Source organism: Panulirus ornatus, chromosome 44, assembly GCF_036320965.1.
Source record: "Panulirus ornatus isolate Po-2019 chromosome 44, ASM3632096v1, whole genome shotgun sequence".
In the NCBI taxonomy this organism is placed as follows: Eukaryota; Metazoa; Arthropoda; class Malacostraca; order Decapoda; family Palinuridae; genus Panulirus; species Panulirus ornatus.
The window spans coordinates 16,503,928-16,526,625 of record NC_092267.1 but is presented as its reverse complement, the minus strand read 5'-3'; the positions used below and the strand labels follow the sequence as shown (position 1 = coordinate 16,526,625).

General features: G+C 39.8%; 1 protein-coding gene across 3 annotated transcripts in view; it reads left to right on the top strand.

Annotated features, from left to right (window-relative positions):
* Syx6 (Syntaxin 6) overlaps positions 1-5,686 on the top strand; it is a 226,848-nt gene extending 221,162 nt beyond the window's left edge. For all 3 annotated transcript variants that reach the window (XM_071687940.1, XM_071687939.1, XM_071687938.1), the window contains exons 7-8: positions 750-844; positions 4,749-5,686. In XM_071687940.1, coding sequence (XP_071544041.1) covers positions 750-844; positions 4,749-4,825 — 172 coding nt within the window. In that variant the 3' untranslated portion in view covers positions 4,826-5,686. The remainder of the gene's footprint in view (positions 1-749; positions 845-4,748) is intronic.
* Positions 5,687-22,698: the final 17,012 nt, after the last annotated feature.

Sequence of the window (22,698 nt, the reverse complement as noted above, 5' to 3'; positions counted from 1 at the left end):
GTCACTTTTTACATACACACCCCAGTTGCAGTGAGCAGAAAAATGTTCTGGGTGCATTTGCCCCCAGCTGCAGTGAATAGAAAAGATATTACCAGGGTTATGTATTCTTGGAAGTGAGATAAATTTAATGAGCAAATTTAGGAAAAATAGAGTTTAGGAAAACAACTTGATTGTAGAGTGAAACGCAGTATACTCTTTAAGTGGATCAGATAATAGATTTTAACTTTTTTTTCATCCTCAAGGTGCAAGGAAAAAATAGTAAGAGGTGCAAAAGAATTTTTTTTTTTTTTTTGTAAGTAAGGGTTATCAGAGGGTTACTTAATGGGCCTAATCAATGACTTTTCACCATGCAAACACATGACAACTTACCTTTCTGATGACTTCTTCGACTTTTGCCTGACTGTAATTAACTAAAGCTTTCCCACACCATCCATATGAAGCTTTACAGCCAAACACTTAGACTCAACCACAATTTCCACTTCTTGATGCAAACTGATCTTACAACCTGACGTCCCCATTGTTCACATTCACCATCCTCCTGCATACATCATCAGACCACCTCAACATTCCCTCCGTCTCATATTTAGCTAACAACACAATATCATCTGTGGCATCTTCCATGTTCTCTGTTGTTAAGAATTATGCCAGTCACCTCACCTTAATCGCATCTTACATAAGAAGATTTCTAAAATAGTTCATGTATCTATGTATCTTACTGCTGATTGAAACCAATTTCCTTGTCTTTGCAGGATGCTGGATGATTTTGGTCATGAAATGGAAAACACTCAGAGCAAGATGGAAAATACACTTAGTAAAATGGCCAAAGTCATGCACTTGTCAAATGGTATGTACTAAAAAGTCTTTTGTTCATTAAGACATTAAGTGACAGAGTGTAGATTTAGGTAGCTGCAAGGTGATGTGTTTTATGGTTGACACTTTTTTTTTTTAAATGGAGAAGTTTGGAAGTAAATTTTGAAGTAAATTCTTACAGCTAACTTGCTTATGTGGAAAGGCAGTTAGGTATGAAAAAAATGTGGTGGAAATGAAGTATGGAGGGAGGGATAATAAGAAGAAATGGTGGAAATGAAGTATGGAGGGAAGGATAAGAAGTCATTGATAATAATAAAATGAACTAGGGGCTGAAGTAATCATTTAGTTTAGTGTTTAAAAAGTATGATACTTGTGATGTAGCTGTTAGCATTCCTGTGATGCATTCACGGGCTGCCATGAGTCACTTGCAAAGGTTCTAATCCTGGTTGCAGCAGTCAGTCCATAGTAGTCCTAGCTGTTCATTCACCCCGAGGGGATTAGTCAAAATACAGGTATCTAACTCAGGCTGGGATGAGAATAAAAGTGAATAAGAGAAAGGTCATTAGGTTCAGCTGGGTTGGGGGACAAGTTAGTTAGGATGTACGTTTGAATGGAGAAACATTGGACGAAGTGAAGTGTTTTAGATTTTGGGAGTGGACTTGGCATTGAATGGAACCATAGACGCAGAAGTGAGTCATAGGGTGGGGGAGGGTGCGAAGGTTATAGGAGTGATGAAGAATCTATGGAAAGAGAGAATGTTATTTTGGAGTGCGAAAATGGGTATGTTTGAATGAATAGTAGTTCCAACAATATTATATGGTTGTGAGGAGGGTGGATGTATTTGAAATGAAATGTTTGAGGATATTATGTGATGTGTGTGGTAATAAAAAGAGTGTGGTTAAGGGAGCAGAAGAGGATGTGTTGAAATGGTTTGGACATAGGGAATGAATGAGTGAGGAAAGGTTGACAAAGAGGATATATGTGTCAAAGGTGGAGGGAACAAGGAGAAGCAGACCAAATTCGAGGTGGAAGGATAGAGTGAAAAAGATTTTGAGCCTGAACATGCAGAAAGGTGAGAGGCATGCAAGGAACACAGTGAATTGGAACAATGTGGCATACTAGGGTCAATGTGCTGTTAGTGGACTAACCAAGGGCATGTGAAATGTCTGGGGTAAACCAAGAAAGGTTTAACCCAGATGCTTCACATGCCCTGGTTCAGTCCATTGACAACACGTCAACCCCGGTATACCATATCGTTCCAATTCACTCTGTTCCTTGCACTCCTTTCACCCTTCTGTATATTCAGGCCCCGATTGCTCAAAATCTTTTTCACTCCATCCTTCCATCTCTAGTTTGGTCTCCCACTTCTCGTTCACCTCTGACATATATATCCTTTTCGTCGATCTTTCCTCACTCATTCTCTCCATATGACCAAACCATTTCAACACACCTTCTTCTGCTCTCTCAACCACATTCTTTTCATTACTGCACATCTCTCTTACCCTTACATTACTTACTTGATCAAACCACCTCACACTACATATTGTCCTCAAACCTTTCATTTCCAACACACCCACCCTCCTCCACACAACCCTATCTATAGCCCATGCCTCGCAACCATATAACATTGTTGGAACCACTATTCCTTCAAACGTACCCATTTTTGCTCTTCGAGATGACGCTCTCTCTCCTTTCACACATTCCTCATCATTCCCAGAACCTTTGCCCCCTCCCCCACCCTGTGACTCACTTCTGCTTCCATGGTTCCATCCACTGCTAAGTCCACTCCCAGATATCTAAAACTTCAATTCCTCCAATTTTCCTCCATTCAAACTTACCTCCCAATTAGCTTGTCCCTCAACCCTACTGAACCTAATAACCTTGCTCTTATTCACATTTACTCTCAACTTTCTCCTCTCACACATTTTAACAAACTTAGTCACCAACCTCTGCAGTTTCTCACATGAATCAGCCAGAATTGTATCATTGGAAAACAACTGACTCACTTGCCAAGCCCTCTCTTCCACAACAGACTGCATACTTGCCCCTCTCTCCAAAACTCTTGCATTCACCTCCCTAACCACCCCATTCATAAACAAATTAAACAGCCATGGAGACATCACGCACCCCTGCCACAAACTGACATTCACTGGGAACCAATCACTTTCCTCTCTTCCTACTCATACACATGCCTTACATCTTTGATAAAAACTTTTCACTGCTTCTAGCAACTTACCACCCACACCATATGCTCTTAAAACCTTCCTCAAAGCATCTTCATTAACCCTATCATATGCCTTCTCCAGATTCATAAATGCTACATACAAATCTGTACATGCCTTTACCCTAACCACTCCACCCATAAACGCATTAAACAGTCATGGAGACATCACGCACCCCTGCCGCAAACTGACATTCACTGGGAACCAATCACTTTCTTCTCTTCCTACTTGTACACATGCCTTACATCCTTGATAAAAACTTTTCACTGCTTCTAGCAACTTACCACTCTCACCATATACTCTTAAAACCTTCCTCAAAGCATCTTTATCAACCGTATCATATGCATTCTCCAGATCCATAAACGCTACATACAAATCTGTACATGCCTTTACCCTTTCAGTCAATACCCTCCCATATAATTTCCCAGAAACACTCAACAAACTTATGCCTCTGTAATTTGAACTCGTACCTTTATCCTCTTTGCCTTTGTACAGTGGTACTATATGTGCATTCTGTCAATTCTCAGGCTTTTCACCATGATCCATACATACATTGAATATCCTTATCAACCAATCAACAACAAAGTCACCCCCTTTTTTTTTTTTAATAAATTCCACTGCAATACCATCAAAACCCACTGCCTTTCCGGCTTTCATCTTTTACATAGCTTTCACTACCTCTTCTCTGTTTACCAAACCATTCTCCCTGACCCTCTCACTTTGCACACACCACCTCAGCCAAAACACCCTATATCAAACACATTCAACACACCTTCAAAATACTCACTCATCTCCTTCTCACTTCATCACTGCTTATTATTACCTCCCCATTTGCCCCTTTCACTGATGTTCCCATTTGTTCTTGTCTTATGCATGTTATTTACCTCCTTCCTAAACATCTTTTTCTTTTCCCTAAAATTAAATATCCTCTCTTCCCAACTCTTTGCCCTCTCTTGCACCTTTCTCTTGACCAGCTGCTGCTTTCTTTTATACATCTCCCAGCCATTTGCACTATTTCCCAGCAAAAATCATCCAAACGCCTCTCTTGTCTCTTACTGACAACCTTACTTCTTCCTCCCACCACTCACTACCCTTTCTAATCTGCCCACCTCCTACCTTTCTGAAGCCACATGCATCTTGTGCGCAAGCAATCACCGCTTCCTTAAATACATCCTATTCTTCCTCCACTCCCCTTACGTCATTTGCTCTCACCTTTTGCTATTCTACACTCAGTCTCTCCGGGTATTTCCTCACACAAGACTCCTTTCCAAGCTTACTCTTACCACTGTCTTCTCCCCAGCATTTTCTGTTCTTTTCTGAAAACCTGTACAAATGTTCACCTTTGCTTCCACAAGATAGTGATCAGACATCCCTCCAGCTGCCTTGATTAGAGCCTCAGTCACCTGTTTGTCCATGCCTTCTCAGCTAATAAAAAAGAAAAAAGTTCGATGCACTAGTCCTGCCATCATGGCAAATTTTCTTTGTTGTTACAGTCTTTCTCTCTAATACCTTGGGAAAGAGTGACCCTTGTTCTTGAAAGATATTATATAGTCAGAAAACTCATGGATAGATATTAAATAAAATGGGGGAAAAGTACAAAACTGGAACAGATGCATTAAGGTAATGTAAAAAATATATCCATTTTCAATTAGGATTTGTGGAAGGCAGATCTTGATATTTTATCACCACCATTTCATTGCTAATTTTAATTTTCAGACCGGCGTCAGTGGGCTGCAATTGGGGCACTATCAGGAGTTTTAGCTGTAATTGTAATTCTTTTCTTTGTACTTTGAATGTAAAAAAATATATAAATGTACCACAGTTATAATGTGGGAGAAATTTATCATAAATTTAACTGACAAAGTCTTTTAAGCAGTTATGCAGTAGAACCCTAACTATTTGCAGTTTTTGAAAAATGCCATTGTTAGTTATTGTCCTCAATATGAATGTTTTTATATAAATTGCAGAGTAAGTTGTTTTAAACTTTGTAATATTTTGAATACCATGAAATTAAAAGTAATTAACAGTATCATGGAATATACAGTAGAAATCCACCTACTGCATTAACTGCAAAATGTTAATACTGTACAGATACTTTTAAAATGGAATCAACAGCTCATAAATGTAAAGAAATACTTGTTTTTAAGTTAGTGGCAGAAAGTAAAGCATATAAATGTTATTCTCACTTACTTTTCAGAACTGTTGAGGAATGTTAATCATATATGACCAAAATATACAAATCATGGCTAATTGATTATTCAGGAGAGTGGATTGGCTAGAAATTGTTTTAATTCCCATTCTAATAGATATATACAATAATCCAGTTTTGTATATATATGTTCACTTTAGATAAGTGAGTGGTAACACACTGAATATTCAAAAAGTTTTGTGCAAAAGATAGGGTTCTGCATTACTTACAAAAATAATATGATCGTAGGCATGGGAAGTACACTTATTTTGTAAAGGGAAATTTTTAAAATTTTATTTGAATGTGCTGGTTTGTACAGTAGTTTAAGTATAAAGTAAATTGTTAGTAAATAGATTTTATAATATGTTTTAGATAAGATAAGAGTCAAGGGCCATATTCCGCATCACAAGAAAATGTATCGACATGTATAATATTGAACATGCGACCCTGTTGTCTTCCTTTGTAATTAGGTCTTTTATTGATTCACTTAGTTTTTCCTTACAGCAAAACAAGAAGTTTTTTGAAACTGTAAATCATAGGAAGTTTCTTTATTTGATTCTCTTGTTCGTACTACTGCTGCTTCAAAGACTTTCAAAGTATGACAATTTCTAACAATTTTAAATTTTTATAATCAACTTTGACATTAGTTGTTTTACATCTTCAGTGTCTTAACATTATTTACTGATTCTCGAAAATTATTTCAGTGAATTGAGTGCTACGATTTTGTTCACTGTGATTTTATATATGTATACTATGTTAACAGTGGTTACTCATCTTTTACCTGTATTGTTTAATGGTTCATTTTTATCACAATATGTCAGTAAGAAGTAGTAAAGCAATCACAGATTAAAGCTGACATAAATGCATAATAGATGTCACAACAGGTAAATTATTAGATTGGTGAGTTACAAAAAAATTTAGGATTTCACCTTGAATTGAATATCTAAATCCAAGTAACTTCAAATATTCAATATCATTTCATGTAGTGTTCTTAATCAGCTGCTTCCCATGAAATAATTTCTATTACTTTATATCCAGAATTCATTGTGAAATTCTGAAATTTTATTTGTAGAATTCTGATATACCTGCATTTATGTACATTGTGTTGCATAAGGTTGTTTGTACAATCATAAATGAACTTATTTTCATGAGTTAACAAAACAGTTTATTCAAGAGCTATGCTTGATGCTTGACTGAAGTTTCTACATTAATTTTGGTTTTGAGAATAAAGATATGAAGACAAAAGATATGCACGAGGAGAGAAAGAATAGCACAATAGAAGATACACCTTAACCAAGTCCTTTGAAATTTGTTTTTAATGGGCAGCTGTGTGTAGGCTACAGAATGAAAAATTAGAGCAGTTGTATTTATATTTCAACGCTACCTCGCTAACGCGGGAAATGGCAAATAGTTTGAAAGAAAGAAATATATATATATATATATATATCCCTGGGGATAGGGGATTAAGAATACTTCCCACATATTCCCTGCGTGTCGTAGAAGGCGACTAAAAGGGGAGGGAGCGGGAGGGGCTGGAGATCCTCCCCTCTCCTTTTTTTTTTAATTTTCCAAAAGAAAGAACAGAGGTGAGGGTATTCCACAAAGGCCCAGTCCTCTGTTCTTAACGCTACCTCGCTAACGCGGGAAATGTCGAGTAGTTTAAAAGAAAATATCATACAAACCTCCAACAGCCAGGATCGAACCTGGGACCCCTGTGCAAGAGGCAGGCATGCTAACCGCATGCCTGCCTCTTGCACAGGGGTCCCAGGTTCGATCCTGGCTGTTGGAGGTTTGTATGTTTTATGAAGGTGTGCGTTCATATGCACTTTATTCGTATATATATATATATATATATATATATAAAGTGACATCATACAACCCAGTCGCAAGCTGACCTTCACTGGGAACCATTTACTCTTCTCTTTTCCTACTTGTACACATGCCTTACACCCTTGATCAAAATTCCTCTGCTTCTAGCAGCTTACCCTCCACACCATATACTCGTAAGACCTTCCACAAAGTATTTCTATCAACCCCATGTATTCTCACACACATTCTTCAAAACAAACACCTGATCCACACATCCTCTACTACTTCTGAAACCACACTGCTCCTCCCTGGTCTAATGATCTGTACATGCCTTTACCCTTTGAATCAGTTTCCTCCTACACAACTTACCAGGTACACTCAACTAACTTGTATCTTTGTCGTTTGAACACTTGCCTTTATACAGTGGCATTATAGATATATTTCGCCATTTCCTGTGCTAGTGAGGTAGTGTCAAGCATAGGAGACTGAGCCTCTTGGCCCCCCCCCCATCTGTTCCTTCTTTTGGAAAAGTAAAATAAGGGGAGGGGAGGATTTCCAACTACCCGCTCCCTCCTCTTTTTAGTCGCCTTTTGCAATACAAAGAATATTGTGGGAAATATTTTTTTCTCCATGTATACACACTTGTTTGCTATTCCCTTGGGCATCAAGATAAGTTTTATTGGCATACTATAATCATAGCAAGATTTGCACTTGAAAAACGGAGTTTGTTGATGAGTGCCCACTGATTTCCTAGTTAATTTTAATTATACAGTATATTATTGTATTTTAGTTACCAACTCTAATACACAGTAAAACCACTCCCTCCACCCTTCTGTTTTAATTGAAAATATATCATTGGTCTGGATATGTTTAAACAGAAAACTATGTGGATTTACTGTGTATCTGTATGGGTCAGTAATGAGCTTTTAAAGAAAAAAATATAAAAAAAGATGAATGGAATTATGCAATAGTGGCTGAAGTGCAATAAAATCTTATTGCTTAGTCTCGGTGCACGAAGCAAACAGCCAAAGAGACTATATAGTTTTGCCTGTATTGTACATACATATGTAGGTTATGGTGCAGTATCAGATTCCTTAACATTTCATCTCTTTTCAGCTTATTTGGATGATGGCAGTTTTTACCAGATTTCATTTTTCTTGGTAAATTAGATTTAAATAGCAATTAAGCTGTGCAGACTGAAGGCTTTTATACTGTATGTATAGAAATGTAGGTGGCTGTATCGTGTTTCATTTTTGGAAAAGTTACATGCGATTTACGTTCTGTAAGGTGCCTATCTCAGACATATTTTAACATTATATTTTGACCTCATCTAAGTTATAAACATTCCAGTGTAATATTTTTGTGGGGTATTTTTTAAGTATGGTGCCCCCCCCCCCCTCCCCCCTTCCAGAATCTTTTGAAAGTGCTCACATATAAATGCCTATAAGCAAAATAACTTATTTGCCTAATTTTCTTTAATAATACGAAATCTTGCTTTCTTAGAAATTAGATAGTTTGGGATGAAGGTGGAACATGAACAGAGGTAATGTATTTTAACAAAGGAATTACTTATCACAGCGTACCTGACATCAAGAATTAATCCCCGGGTTTTGAATATTAAAACTTCCAAGGTCATAGTGACCCCAAGCAGTAGCTCATCAGAGCACAGTGTGATACACATGCCATAAATTTTGCACTTTATAAAAATGCATAACCACATACACAAGGACCATTGTCATTGTAAAACTCATTACTTTTGAAACGTTTAAGTATACAGAATTCACTCAAGGTGCTTATCCATTGACAAACATCAAAAACACAGCATGGCAATGGTACATCAAAGTCTTTGTACCAAATTTAGACATTTATCACTGAGTTATGGTGCTGACCAACTGGCAAACAAAACCATATATACTCCTGCCTTTAGCAACGTGTTGGTAATTGCAGTTTTACACAGAGGGGACGCTGAGCTTATTGCCCTTTTGCTTTGTTAATGTAACGCCTTGACAATTCTTGCTGTGACAGAAGGCAAACAGTGATATTTTAGCTACATGGCTGCTGTATATAGAATGGACATAGTTACTTACACTCTTTGTACTGTACATTATAAGCACTAACATAATGCATACATTGTATATTTTATTCAAGATTAGGAATTGAAAATTTGGGCAACTTTATTTCTAGTAGATAGGAGATGCATGTGGTGCAACATATGCTAGAATAATGTATATCTTAAAACTTTCTTTGCAATATGATTATGAGGCAACTTTCCATTTCTGTATTCAGTCCTTAATTTCATTAAGTCCTTGCACTACCAGGTATCATTTCATGGATTAACTCCTTTTATGCTGTTTGAAGTACAGCATGTGCTCAGTTTCATATAGTTTAATGCTGTTTAGAGCAGTGCTGGTAAAAAGTTAAGAACTGAATAATGACAGTTTGCCACTGTGTGTCAAGTTATGCCAATCTCTGATCACATCTGTATATTACACACCAATAATAAAGTACCTTAAAATATGGTTAACTAATGAGTTCATTTTTATCCACACTTATCACAAGTAAACAGTGTTACAACTTTTTATATTTCATGTAACTTGTTTCTTCAGATATTTCCAAAGTTTTCTTACATTTTTATTCACAGTTATCACAGGCAAATAGTGCCACAGCTTTTTATATTTCATGTAATTTGTTTCTCCAGATATTTCCCAAGTTTCCTTTCACAAAAGAGATTTGGAGAGTGTAATAATAGGTAAAATTTTGACCATGTTCCCCCTAGTCCTAAGTCATAGTTTCATAATTCACAAGACAGCTTGATGGCAGGAAGTAAAAACAGTAGTCATGCATATTCCTTATGTTAATTAACAACCTCCCTAATATGAGCCCTGACCAGCTTACTGAAGCTGTGGACACATACTGTGCCAGTAGAAGTGTTTTGTAGGACACATTAGTCCTACAAAACACTTCTACTGGCACAGTATGTGTCCACAGCTAAAAACTTCCCCAAATCCATTTTTGGGTTTACTGCACCCAGTTTTAGGTCTAAGGGTACACATTACAATTCCAGATGTGTGCTGACCTACCCTGCAAATTATCTGGCTTTGCCATGCACTTAGAGTTCAGTGGGGCTCCCCTACCACATTTTGCAAAATAATAAATACAGCAGAGATGGTGGTATAAGATTTACAATTTGGTATATATATCTACAATTTGGTATATATCATATGTGCAGCAATGACTGATGAGTAATTGCATGTTAAAAAATGCAAGACAGACTTAAAATAATAAGTATTATAAGCATTTACATAAATCTCAAAAAAAAAAAATTCTGTAATGGTGATGCACTAAGATTTACCATCTGGTGTATATACTATTATACAGCAATCTTATGAGTATATCTACCTCTGATGCCTGTTCCAATTGGAACTCCTTCTAGGGGGTGGCCACGGCAATAGAGTCATCAAAATTAGTGAATTACAATGCCGTTTCTTGACCTTTAGTGCCACACCTTTATCAGGCCACTGGCAGAGGGCAAGTCTAGTGCAGTGTTGGCAGAGGTTCCTACTGACTACTACTACTACTACTACCTAATGCTCCTGCCTAAATGCTACTACTGACTACTTCTATCTACTGCTCCTACCATTTTCCTAAAAGGTAGGGTTAATGCATAGTGCTCACTGCAAGAAAATATAGAGTTACCAAGAATGAGCTGTGTGACTACTACTACTACTACCTAATGCTCCTGCCTAAATTTTCCTACCTACTATTTCTATCTACTACTAATACCATTTTGCTAAAAGGCAGAGCTAATGCACAATGCTCACTGCAAGAAAATATAGTTACCAAAAACGAGCTGTGTGAGTGAAGAGCTATGTATGACGAGGAGAGACTGTAAGTGTGTGGACAGAATGCCAGTAGCCCACGTGTGGGTGAGACAGAAAGAAAAGACAGCTACCTGGGTCAGAGGAGTGCAACTTGACAACCACTAAAGTGCTGGCTCACTAAGCAGCTGTCAATAACCCTCCTGATACCCAGATGAGTAGCAATGGTAATATATTACCTCCCTGTTTGAGGCTGCCTCCCAACTAGTACATACTTTATGATTGGTTCCCAGTGAAGGTCAGTCTGTGACAGGGGAATGTGATGTCCCAATGGTTGTTTATGGAAGGGGTGGTTAGGGCGGTAAATGCAAGAGATTTGGTGAGAGGGGCGAGTATGCAGTCTGTTGTGGGTGAGAGGGCCTGGGAAGTAAGTTGTTGTTCACCAATGATACAGCGCTGGTTTGAGTGAGAAACTGCAGAGGTTGGTGACTGAGTTTGTTAAAATGAGTGAAAGGAGAAAGTTGAGAGCAAATGTGAATAAGAGCAAAGTTATTAGGTTCAGTAGGGTTGAGGGACAAGTTGATTGAGATGTAAGTGTGAATTTAGAAAAACTGAAATGAAGTGTTTTAGATATCTGGGAGTGGATTTGGCAGCGGATGGAACCATGGAAGCAGTTGGGAGGGGCCACAGGTTCTGAGAGTGAAGAAGAATGTTATCTCAGAGAGCAAAAATGGGCATGTTTGAAGGAATAGTAGTTCCAACAATTTTATATGGTTGTGAGGCATGGGCTATAGATAGGGTTGTACAGAAGAGGGTGGAAGTATTGGAAATTAAATGTTTGAGGACAACATGTGGTGTGAAGTGGTTTGATCGAGTAAGTAACGAAAGGGTAAGAGAGATGTGTGGAAATAAAAAGATTGTGGATGAGAGAGCAGAAGAGGGTGTGTTGAAATGGTTTGGACGTATGGAGAGAATGAGTGAGGAAAGATTGACGAAAAGGATATATGTGTCAGAGATAGAGGGAACAAGGAGAAGCAGGAGACTAAATTGGAGGTAGAAGGATGGAGTGAAAAAGATTATGGGTGATTGGGGTCTGAACATACAGATGGGTGAGAGGCGTGCAAAGAATAGAGTGAATTGGAACGATGTGGTATACCGGGGTTGATGTGATATCAATGGACTGAACCAGGGCATGTGAATCGTCTGGGGTAAACCATGGAAAGGTATGTGGGGCCTGGATGTGGTTAGGGAGCTGTGGTCTAGGGGCATCAAACATGACAGCTAGAGACCGAGTGGCCTTTTTGTCTGTTTTCTTGGTGCTGCCTTGCTGAAGCAGGGGGTAGCAACAAGAATGTATGAGGGCAAGCAAGTATGAATATGTACATGTGTATATCTGGAATTGTCGTGTGTGTATGTATATGGGCATTTATGTATGTATGTATGTATGTATGTATGTATATATATATATATATATATATATATATATATATATATATATATATATATATATTTTTTTTTTTTTTTTCATACTATTCGCCATTTCCCGCAATAGCGAGGTAGCGTTAAGAACAGAGGACTGGGCCTATGAGGGAATATTCTCACCTGGCCCCCTTCTCTGTTCCTTCTTTTGGAGAAAAAAAAAAAAAAAAACGAGAGGGGAGGATTTCCAGCCCCCCGCTCCCTCCCCTTTTAGTCGCCTTCTATGACACGCGGGGAATACGTGGGAAGTATTCTTTCTCCCCTATCCCCAGGGATATATATATATATATATATATATATATATATATATATATAATAATCTAGACAATGTTTGAAAGGAAATTTACTCTGAGGCATATAGGCAGTTTTAAAGAGTAACTTCATATATATATATATATATATATATATATATATATATATATATATATATATATATATATATATATATATATATATTTTTTCATAATTTTGCTTTGTCGCTGTCTCCCGCGTTTGCGAGGTAGCGCAAGGAAACAGATGAAAGAAATGGCCCAACCCACCCCGATACACAATGTATACACACACATGTCCACACGTCAACCCCGGTATACCACATCGATCCAATTCACTCTATTCCTTGCCCTCCTTTCACCCTCCTGCATGTTCAGGCCCCAATCACACAAAATCTTTTTCACTCCATCTTTCCACCTCCAATTTGGTCTCCAACTTCTCCTCGTTCCCTCCACCTCCGACACATATATCCTCTTGGTCAATCTTTCCTCACTCATTCTCTCCATGTGCCCAAACCATTTCAAAACACCCTCTTCTGCTCTCTCAACCACGCTCTTTTTATTTCCACATATCTCTCTTACCCTTACATTGCTTACTCGATCAAACCACCTCACACTACACATTGTCCTCAAACATCTCATTTCCAGCACATCCACCCTCCTGCGCACAACTCTATCCATAGCCCACGCCTCGCAACCATACAACATTGTTGGAACCACTATTCCTTCAAACATACCCATTTTTGCTTTCCGAGATAATGTTCTCGACTTCCACACATTCTTCAAGGCTCCCACGATTTTCGCCCCCTCCCCCACCCTATGATTCACTTCCGCTTCCATGGTTCCATCCGCTGCCAGATCCACTCCCAGATATCTAAAACACTTTACTTCCTCCAGTTTTTCTCCATTCAAACTTACCTCCCAATTGACTTGACCCTCAACCCTACTGTACCTAATAACATTGCTCTTATTCACATTTAGTCTTAACTTTCTTCTTTCACACACTTTACCAAACTCAGTCACCAGCTTCTGCAGTTTCTCACACGAATCACCCACCAGCGCTGTATCATCAGAGAACAACAACTGACTCACTTCCCAAGCTCTCTCATCCACAACAGACTTCATACTTGCCCCTCTTTCCAGAACCCTTGCATTCACCTCCCTAACAACCCCATCCATAAACAAATTAAACAACCATGGAGACATCACACATCCCTGCTGCAAACCTACATTCACTGAGAACCAATCACTTTCCTCTCTTCCTACACGTACACATGCCTTACATCCTCGATAAAAACTTTTCACTGCTTCTAACAACTTTCCTCCCACACCATATATTCTTAATACCTTCCACAGAGCATCTCTATCAACTCTATCATATGCCTTCTCCAGATCCATAAATGCTACATACAAATCCATTTGCTTTTCTAAGTATTTCTCACATACATTCTTCAAAGCAAACACCTGATCCACACATCCTCTACCACTTCTGAAACCACACTGCTCTTCCCCAATCTGATGCTCTGTACATGCCTTCACCCTCTCAATCAATACCCACCCATATAATTTACCAGGAATACTCAACAAACTTATACCTCTGTAATTTAAGCACTCACTCTTATCCCCTTTGCCTTTGTACAATGGCACTATGCATGCATTCCACCAATCCTCAGGCTCCTCACCATAAGTCATACATACATTAAAAAACCTTACCAACCAGTCAACAATACAGTCACTCCCTTTTTTAATAACTTCCACTGCAATATCATCCAAACCTGCTGCCTTGCTGGCTTTCATCTTCCGCAAAGCTTTTACTACCTCTTCTCTGTTCACCAAATCACCCTCCCTAACCCTCTCACTTTGCACACCACCTCGACCAAAACACCCTATATCTGCCACTCTATCATCAAACACATTCAACAAACCTTCAAAATACTCACTCCATCTCCTTCTCACATCACCACTACTTGTTATCACCTCCCCATATGCGCCCTTCACTGAAGTTCCCATTTGCTCCCTTGTCTTACGCACTTTATATACCTCCTTCCAGAACATCTTTTTATTTTTTTTATTATTTCTTATTATACTTTGTCGCTGTCTCCCGCGTTTGCGAGGTAGCGCAAGGAAACAGACGAAAGAAATGGCCCAACCCCCCCCATACACATGTATATACATACGTCCACACACGCAAATATACATACCTACACAGCTTTCCATGGTTTACCCCAGACGCTTCACATGCCTTGATTCAATCCACTGACAGCACGTCAACCCCGGTATACCACATCGCTCCAATTCACTCTATTCCTTGCCCTCCTTTCACCCTCCTGCATGTTCAGGCCCCGATCACACAAAATCTTTTTCACTCCATCTTTCCACCTCCCTAAAATTTAATGATACTCTCTCACCCCAACTCTCATTTGCCCTCTTTTTCACCTCTTGCACCTTTCTCTTGACCTCCCGTCTCTTTCTTTTATACATCTCGCACTCAATTGCATTTTTTCCCTGCAAAAATCGTCCAAATGCCTCTCTCTTCTCTTTCCCACGTCAGCGAGGTAGCGTTGAGAACAGGGGACTGGGCCTCTGAGGAAACATCCTCATCCAGCCCCCTTCTCTGTTCCTTCCTTTGGAAAAAAAAAAAAAAAAAAAAAAAAAGAGAGAGAGGGGAGGATTTCCAGCCCCCCCGCTCCCTTCCCTTTTAGTTGCCTTCTACGACACGCAGGGAATACGTGGGAAGTATTCTTTCTCCCCTATCCCCAGGGAAATATATATATATATATATATATATATATATATATATATATATATATATATATATATATATATATATATATATATATATATTTCCCTGGGGATAGGGGAGAAAGAATACTTCCCACGTATTCCCTGCGTGTCGTAGAAGGCAACTAAAAGGGAAGGGAGCGGGGGGGGCTGGAAATCCTCCCCTCTCTCTCTTTTTTTTCCAAATGAAGGAACAGAGAAGGGGGCTGGATGAGGATGTTTCCTCAGAGGCCCAGTCCCCTGTTCTTAACGCTACCTCACTGACGTGGGAATGTTATATATATATATATATATATATATATATATATATATATATATATATATATATATATATATATATATATATATATATATTCCCGAGTCCACAGGGAAATGAAACATAAGTTCCCAAGTGCACTTTCATATAATAATCACATCATTAGGGTGATACAAGAAAGAAATATGAGTCAGTTGATATACAATGAAGAGACTTAGCTAGGATGCCACCTGTTTACCAAGTGGCGTCTTAGTTAAGTCTCTTTGTTGTATATCAACTGACATATTTCTTTCTTGTATCTCTCCCGATGTGATTATTACACGAAAGTGCACTTGGGAGCTTATCATGTTTCACTTCCCTTTGGACTCATAGGAATATACTTGATCATGCACAAAATTGTGATCCTTTCCAACAAGTATGGTAAGGTGTGTGAAAGAAGAAAGTTGAGAGTAAATGTGAATAAGAGCAAGGTAATAAGGTACAGTAGGGTTAAGGGTCAAGTCAATTGGGAAGTAAGTTTGAATGGAGAAAAACTGGAGGAAGTGAAGTGTTTTGGATATCCGGGAGTGGATTTGGCAGCGGATGGAACCATGGAAGCGGAAGTGAATCATAGGGTGGGGGAGGGGGCGAAAATTCTGGGAGCCGTGAAGAATGTGTGGAAGTCGAGAACATTATCTCGGAAAGCAAAAATGGGTATGTTTGCAGGAATAGTGGTTCCAACAATGTTGTATGGTTGCGCGGCATGGGCTATGGATAGAGTTGTGTGCAGGAGGTCTTATGTGCTGGAAATGAGATGTTTGAGGACAATGTGTGGTGTGAGGTGGTTTGATCGAGTAAGTAATGTAAGGGTAAGAGAGATGTGTGGAAATAAAAAGAGCGTGGTTGAGAGAGCAGAAGAGGGTGTTTTGAAATGGTTTGGGCACATGGAGAGAATGAGTGAGGAAAGATTGATCAAGAGGATATATGTGTCGGAGGTGGAGGGAATGAGGAGAAGTGGGAGAACAAATTGGAGGTGGAAAGATGGAGTGAAAAAGATTTTGTGTGATCGGGGCCTGAACATGCAGGAGGGTGAAAGGAGGGCAAGGAATAGAGTGAACTGGATCGATGTGGTATATGGGGGTCGACGTGCTGTCAATGGATTGAATCAGGGCATGTGAAGCGTCTGGGGTAAACCATGGAAAGTTCTGTGGGGCCTGGATGTGGAAAGGGAGCTGTGGTTTCGGGAATTATTACATGACAGCTAGAGACTGAGTGTGAACGAATGGGGCCTTTGTTGTCTTTTCCTAGCACTACCTCGCACACATGAGGGGGGAGGGGGATGTTATTCCATGTGTGGCGAGGTGGCGATGGGAATAAATAAAGGCAGACAGTATGAATTATGTACATGTGTATATATGTATATGTCTGTGTGTGTATATATATGTGTACATTGAGATGTATAGGTATGTATATTTGCGTGTGTGGACGTGTATGTATATACATGTGTATGGGGGTGGGTTGGGCCATTTCTTTCGTCTGTTTCCTTGCGCTACCTCACAAACGCGGGAGACAGCGACAAAGCAAAATAATAATAATATATATATGTGTGGCATGAGAAGCATGGGTGGTGGGCAGATTAGAATGGGTAGTGAGTGGTGGGATGAAGATGTAAGATTATTAGTGAAAGAGAAGAGAGGCATTTGGACAATTTTTGCAGGGAAATAATGCAAATGACTGGGAGATGTATAAAAGAAAGAGGCAGGAGGTCAAGAGAAAGGTGCAAGAGGTGAAAAAGAGGGCAAATGAGAGTTGGGGTGAGAAAGTATCATTAAATTTTAGCAAGAATAAAATGATGTTTTGGAAGGAGGTAAATAAAGTGTGTAAGACACGGGAACAAATGGGAACATCAGTGAAGGGGACTAATGGGGAGGTGATAACAAGTAGTGGTGGTGTGAGAAGATGGAGTGAGTATTTTGAAGGTTTGCTGAATGTTTGATGATAGAGTGGCAGATATAGGGTGTTTTGGGTGAGGTGGTGTGCAAAGTGGGAGGGTTGGGGAGAATGATTTGGTAAATACAGAAGAGGTAGTAAAAGCTTTGCGGAAGATGAAAGCCAGCAAGGCAGCGGGTTTGCATGGTATTGCAGTGGAATTTATTAAAAAAGGGGCAACTGTATTGTTGACTGGTTGGTAAGGTTATTTAATGTATGTATGACTCATGGTGGAGCACTCCCCGCGTGACTCCTTCTTCTGTTTCCCATTTTAGAAAGTTAAAAAAAAAATACAAGGAGGGGAGGATTTCTGGCCCCCCGCTCCCGTCCCCTCTAGTCGCTTTCTACGACACGCGAGGAATGCGTGGGAAGTATTCTTTCACCCCTATCCCCAGGGATAATATACATATATATATATATATATATATATATATATATATATACACATACACACACACACAAGCACATATACACACACACACACGCACATATACACACACACACATACATATATATACATATGAAAAATGTAAGAAACAATTTAGAAAACTGAAATTATATGGGTGGGTATTGATTGAGAGGGTGAAGGCATGTATGGAGCATCAGACTGGGGAAGAGCAGTGTGGTTTCAGAAGTGGTAGAGGATGTGTGGATCAGGTGCTTGCTTTGAAAAATGTATGTGAGAAATACTTAGAGAAGCAAATGGATTTGTATGTAGCATTTATGGATCTGGAGAAGGCATATGATAGAGTTGATAGAGATCCTCTGTGGAAGGTATTAAGAATATATGGTGTGGGAGGAAAGTTGTTAGAAGCAGTGAAAAGTTTTTATCGAGGATGTAAGGCATGTGTACGTGTAGGAAGAGAGGAAAGTGATTGGTTCTCAGTGAATGCTGGTTTGCAGCAGCAGTGCGTGATGTTGGAGCTCCATGGTTGTTTAATTTGTTTATGGATGGGGTTGTTAGGGAGGTGAATGCAAGAGTTTTGGAAAGAGGGGCAAGTATGCAGTCTGTTGTGGATGAGAGAGCTTGGGAAGTGAGTCAGTTGTTGTTCGCTGATGATACAGCACTGGTGGCTGATTCGTGTGAGAAACTGCAGAAGCTGGTGACTGAATTTGGTAAAGTGTGTGAAAGAAGGAAGGTGAGAGTAAATGTGAATAAGAGCAAGGTTATTAGGTACAGTAGGGTTGAGGGACAAGTCAACTGGGAGGTAAGTTTGAATGGAGAAAAACTGGAGTAAGTGGAGTGTTTTAGATATCTGGGAGTGGATTTGGCAGCAGATGGAAGCAGAAGTGAATCATAGGTTGGGGGAGGGGGCGAAAGTTCTGGGAGCGCTGAAAAATGTGTGGAAGTCGAAAGCGTTATCTTGGAAAGCAAAAATGGGTATGTTTGAAGGAATAATGGTTCCAACGTTATATGGTTGCGAGGCATGGGCTATAGATAGAGTTGTGCGGAGGAGGGTGGAGTGGCTGGAAATGAGATGTTTGAGGACAATATCGAGTAAGTAATGAATGGGTAAGAGAGATGTGTGGTAATAAAAAGAGTGTGGTTGAGAGAGCAGAAGAGGGTGTTTTGAAACGGTTTGGTCACATGGAGAGAATGAGTGAGGAAAGATTGACAAAGAGGATACATGTCAGAGGTGGAAGGAACGAGAAGTGGGAGACTAAGTTGGAGGTGGAAAGATGGAGTGAAAAAGATTTTTGAGTGATTAGGGCCTGAACATGCAGGAGGGTGAAAGGCGTGCAAGGAATAGAGTGAATTGGAACGATGTGGTATACTGGGGTCGACGTGCTGTCAATGGATTGAACCAGGGCATGTGAAGCGTCTGGGGTAAACCATGGAAAGTTGTGGGGCCTGGATGTGGAAAGGGAGCTGTGGTTTCGGTACATTATACATGACAGCTAGAGACTGAGACTGAGTGTGAACGAATGAAGCCTGTGTTGTCTTTTCCTGGCGCTACCTCGCACACATGTGGGGGGAGGGAGTTTTCATTTCATGTGTGGCAGGGGTGGCAACGGGAATGAATAAGGGCAGACAGTATGAATCATGTACATGTCAATATATGTATATGCCTGTGTGTGTATATATATGTATATGTTGAGATATATAGGTATGTATATGTGTGTGTGTGGACGTGTATGTATATACATGTGTATGTGGGTGGGCTGGGCCATTCTTTTGTCTCTGTTTCCTTGTGCTACCTCGCTAACGTGAGAGACAGTGACAAAGTATAATAGATATAAATAAAATATGTGTGTGTGTGTATGAGTGGATGGGCCATTCTTCGTCTGTTTCTTGGCACTACCTCGCCAACAAAGGATACAGCGATTAAATATAATAATAATATATTAAATTATTTTATTATACTTGATCGCCGTTTCCTGCATCAGCGAGATAGTGCCAAGAAACAGACAAAGGAAGACCCATCCACATGTATATACATGCACATATACATACATATATACAAACATGTACACATACACACATGTACATTCATACTTTCTCACCTTCATCCATTCCCAGCACCGCCTCGCCCCAAAGGAAACAGCATCACCATCCTGTGTCAGGAAATAGACAAAAAAAGGCCACGTCCATTCACATTCAGTCTCCAGCAGTCACTTGTAATGCACTGAAACCAAAGCACCCAATCCACATCCATGCCCCAAAGACCTTTCCATGGTTTACCTCAGATGTTTCAATGCCCTGATTCAGTCCACTGACTGCAAGTCAACCCTAGTATACCACATCATTCCAATTCACTCTATTCTGTGCATGCCTTTCACCCTCTTGCATATCCAGGCCCCAATTACTCAAAATCTTTTTTGTTCCATCCTTCCACCTCCAATTTGGTCTCCCACTTCTTGTTCCCTCCACTTCTGACACATAGATCCTCTTTGTCAACCTTTCTTCACTCATTCTCTCCTCATGTCCAAACCATTTCAACACACCACACCCTCTTCTGCTCTCATCCGTACTCTGTTACTACACATCTCTTACCCTTTCATTACTTACTCAATTAAACCACCTCACACCACACATTGTCCTCAAACATTTCATTTCCAACACATCCTTCCCCCTCCATACAACCCTATCTATAGCCCATGCCTTGCAACCATATAATATTGTTGGAACTACTATTCCTTCGTACCTATCCATTTTTGCTCTCTAAGATAATATTCTCTTTCATAGCTCCCAGAACTTTTGCCCCATCCCTCACCCTATGACTCTTTTCTGCTCACATAGTTTGATTCCCTGCCAAGTCCATTCCCAGATATCTAAAACACTTCACTCCTTCCAATTTCTCATCATTCAAACTTACATCCCAACTAACTTGTCCCTCAACCCTGCCAAATCTAATAACCTTGCTCTAATTTATACATTTACTCTCAACTTTCTCCTTTCACACACTTTTCCAAACTCAGTCACCAACTCTGCAGTTTCTCTCTCGAATCAGCCACCAGTGCAGTATCACTGGAGAACAACAACTGACTTACTTCCCAAGCCCTCTCATCCCCAAGAGACTGCATACTCACCCCTCTCCCTAAAACTCTTGTATTTACCTCCCTAACCATCCCATCCATAAACAACTTAGACAATCATAGTGACATCACACACTCCTGCCGCACACTGACCTTCACTGGGAACAAATCATTCTCCTCCCTTCTTACTCCTACATATGCCTTACACCCTTGATAAAAACTTCTCACTGCTTCGAGCATCCCATGTCCCACCCCATATACTCATAAGACCTTCCACACAGCCTCTCTATCAACCCTATCATATGCCTTCTCCAGATCCATAAATGCCACACACAAATCCATCTGTTTTTCTAAGTACTTTCAGATATGTTCTTTAAATTAAACACGTAATCCACATATCCTCTACTACTTCTAAAACCATGGAAGGATGGAGAGAAAAAGATTTTGTGTGACTGGCACCTGAACATGCAGGAGGGCGAGGTGTGTGGACAAGATGTAGTGAACTGGAACAATGTGGTATACAGGGGTCGACATAATGTCTATGGACTGAACCAGGGCAAGTGAAGCAACCTGAGGAACCATGGAAAGGTCTGTGGGACTGGTTTCTGTGCACTGCACATGACAGCTAGAGATTAGATTTGAGTGAATATGGCAAGATTCTTTCTCCCCTATCCCCTGGGATACATAATTACCCTAGAACCAGTTTCCAAGAAATAGTGCTATCCAGGAACTCTCCAGAGGCTCCTGGAACTCGAGGCTGTGCTCCTTTGGAGTGAGAAGTTATTTGACAAAATTTTATTACCACGATACAGCCTCACCAAAGGTAAACTTTCACTCAAGGTGTAACCTCAAGCAGGCAGAGTCCCATAACACCTGTTAAACTATCCTTCACATCTTTTACTCATACTGATGCAGTCCACTTTAGCATAAGTTTTCCAAAGAATAAAATCCCAATAGAGAGAAGTCTCATGAGCATTAAACATCTGGTCTACTGCTGAATCTTCTGCAACTACTTTCCAAATATACACTTTGAATAGCTCCAAGCCATGCCATTTCTAAACCAGCCAGACAAGTAATCACTAAGCACTGCGAGATTCAATTCATGATGGGAAACTGACTTATTTCGTTAGCAATGCCTCCTGCAACAGAAAGTAATTCTGTTGTTGAATCCTCTCAAACAATATCATAGCAATGGTCCAGGATTGCATTTGGGGACAATTCAAGGCTACAATCTGTGCAGCAACAGGAAACAGAGGGCCTCATTCTAAACATCACGTACAACACAACTGGCGCCAAGGTAGCCTCAAAAGTCAAATGACATGATTTGCCGCCTCAGATACCCCATGGTAAGTGAAGAGAGTGGAGGGATGAGGATTTTGCTTGCTGACTCTGTTTTTAGTGATTTCTGCTATCTTGGTTCCAGAACTTTTCCATGACCAGTAACTAACTACAGGTCAAAAGAAGTTGTTCCAGTAAGGAAAAGGTTGATAATCTTGCTTAGAAGTAAGAAAATGTGTCAACCAGCTTGATTTCAAGATGCAATGACAGGGCCATACACGTTTTTCTCCTTCTAACATCCATCCCTAAAAAAAGCCAGGTCTTGTTGACCTAGAAAGACCAG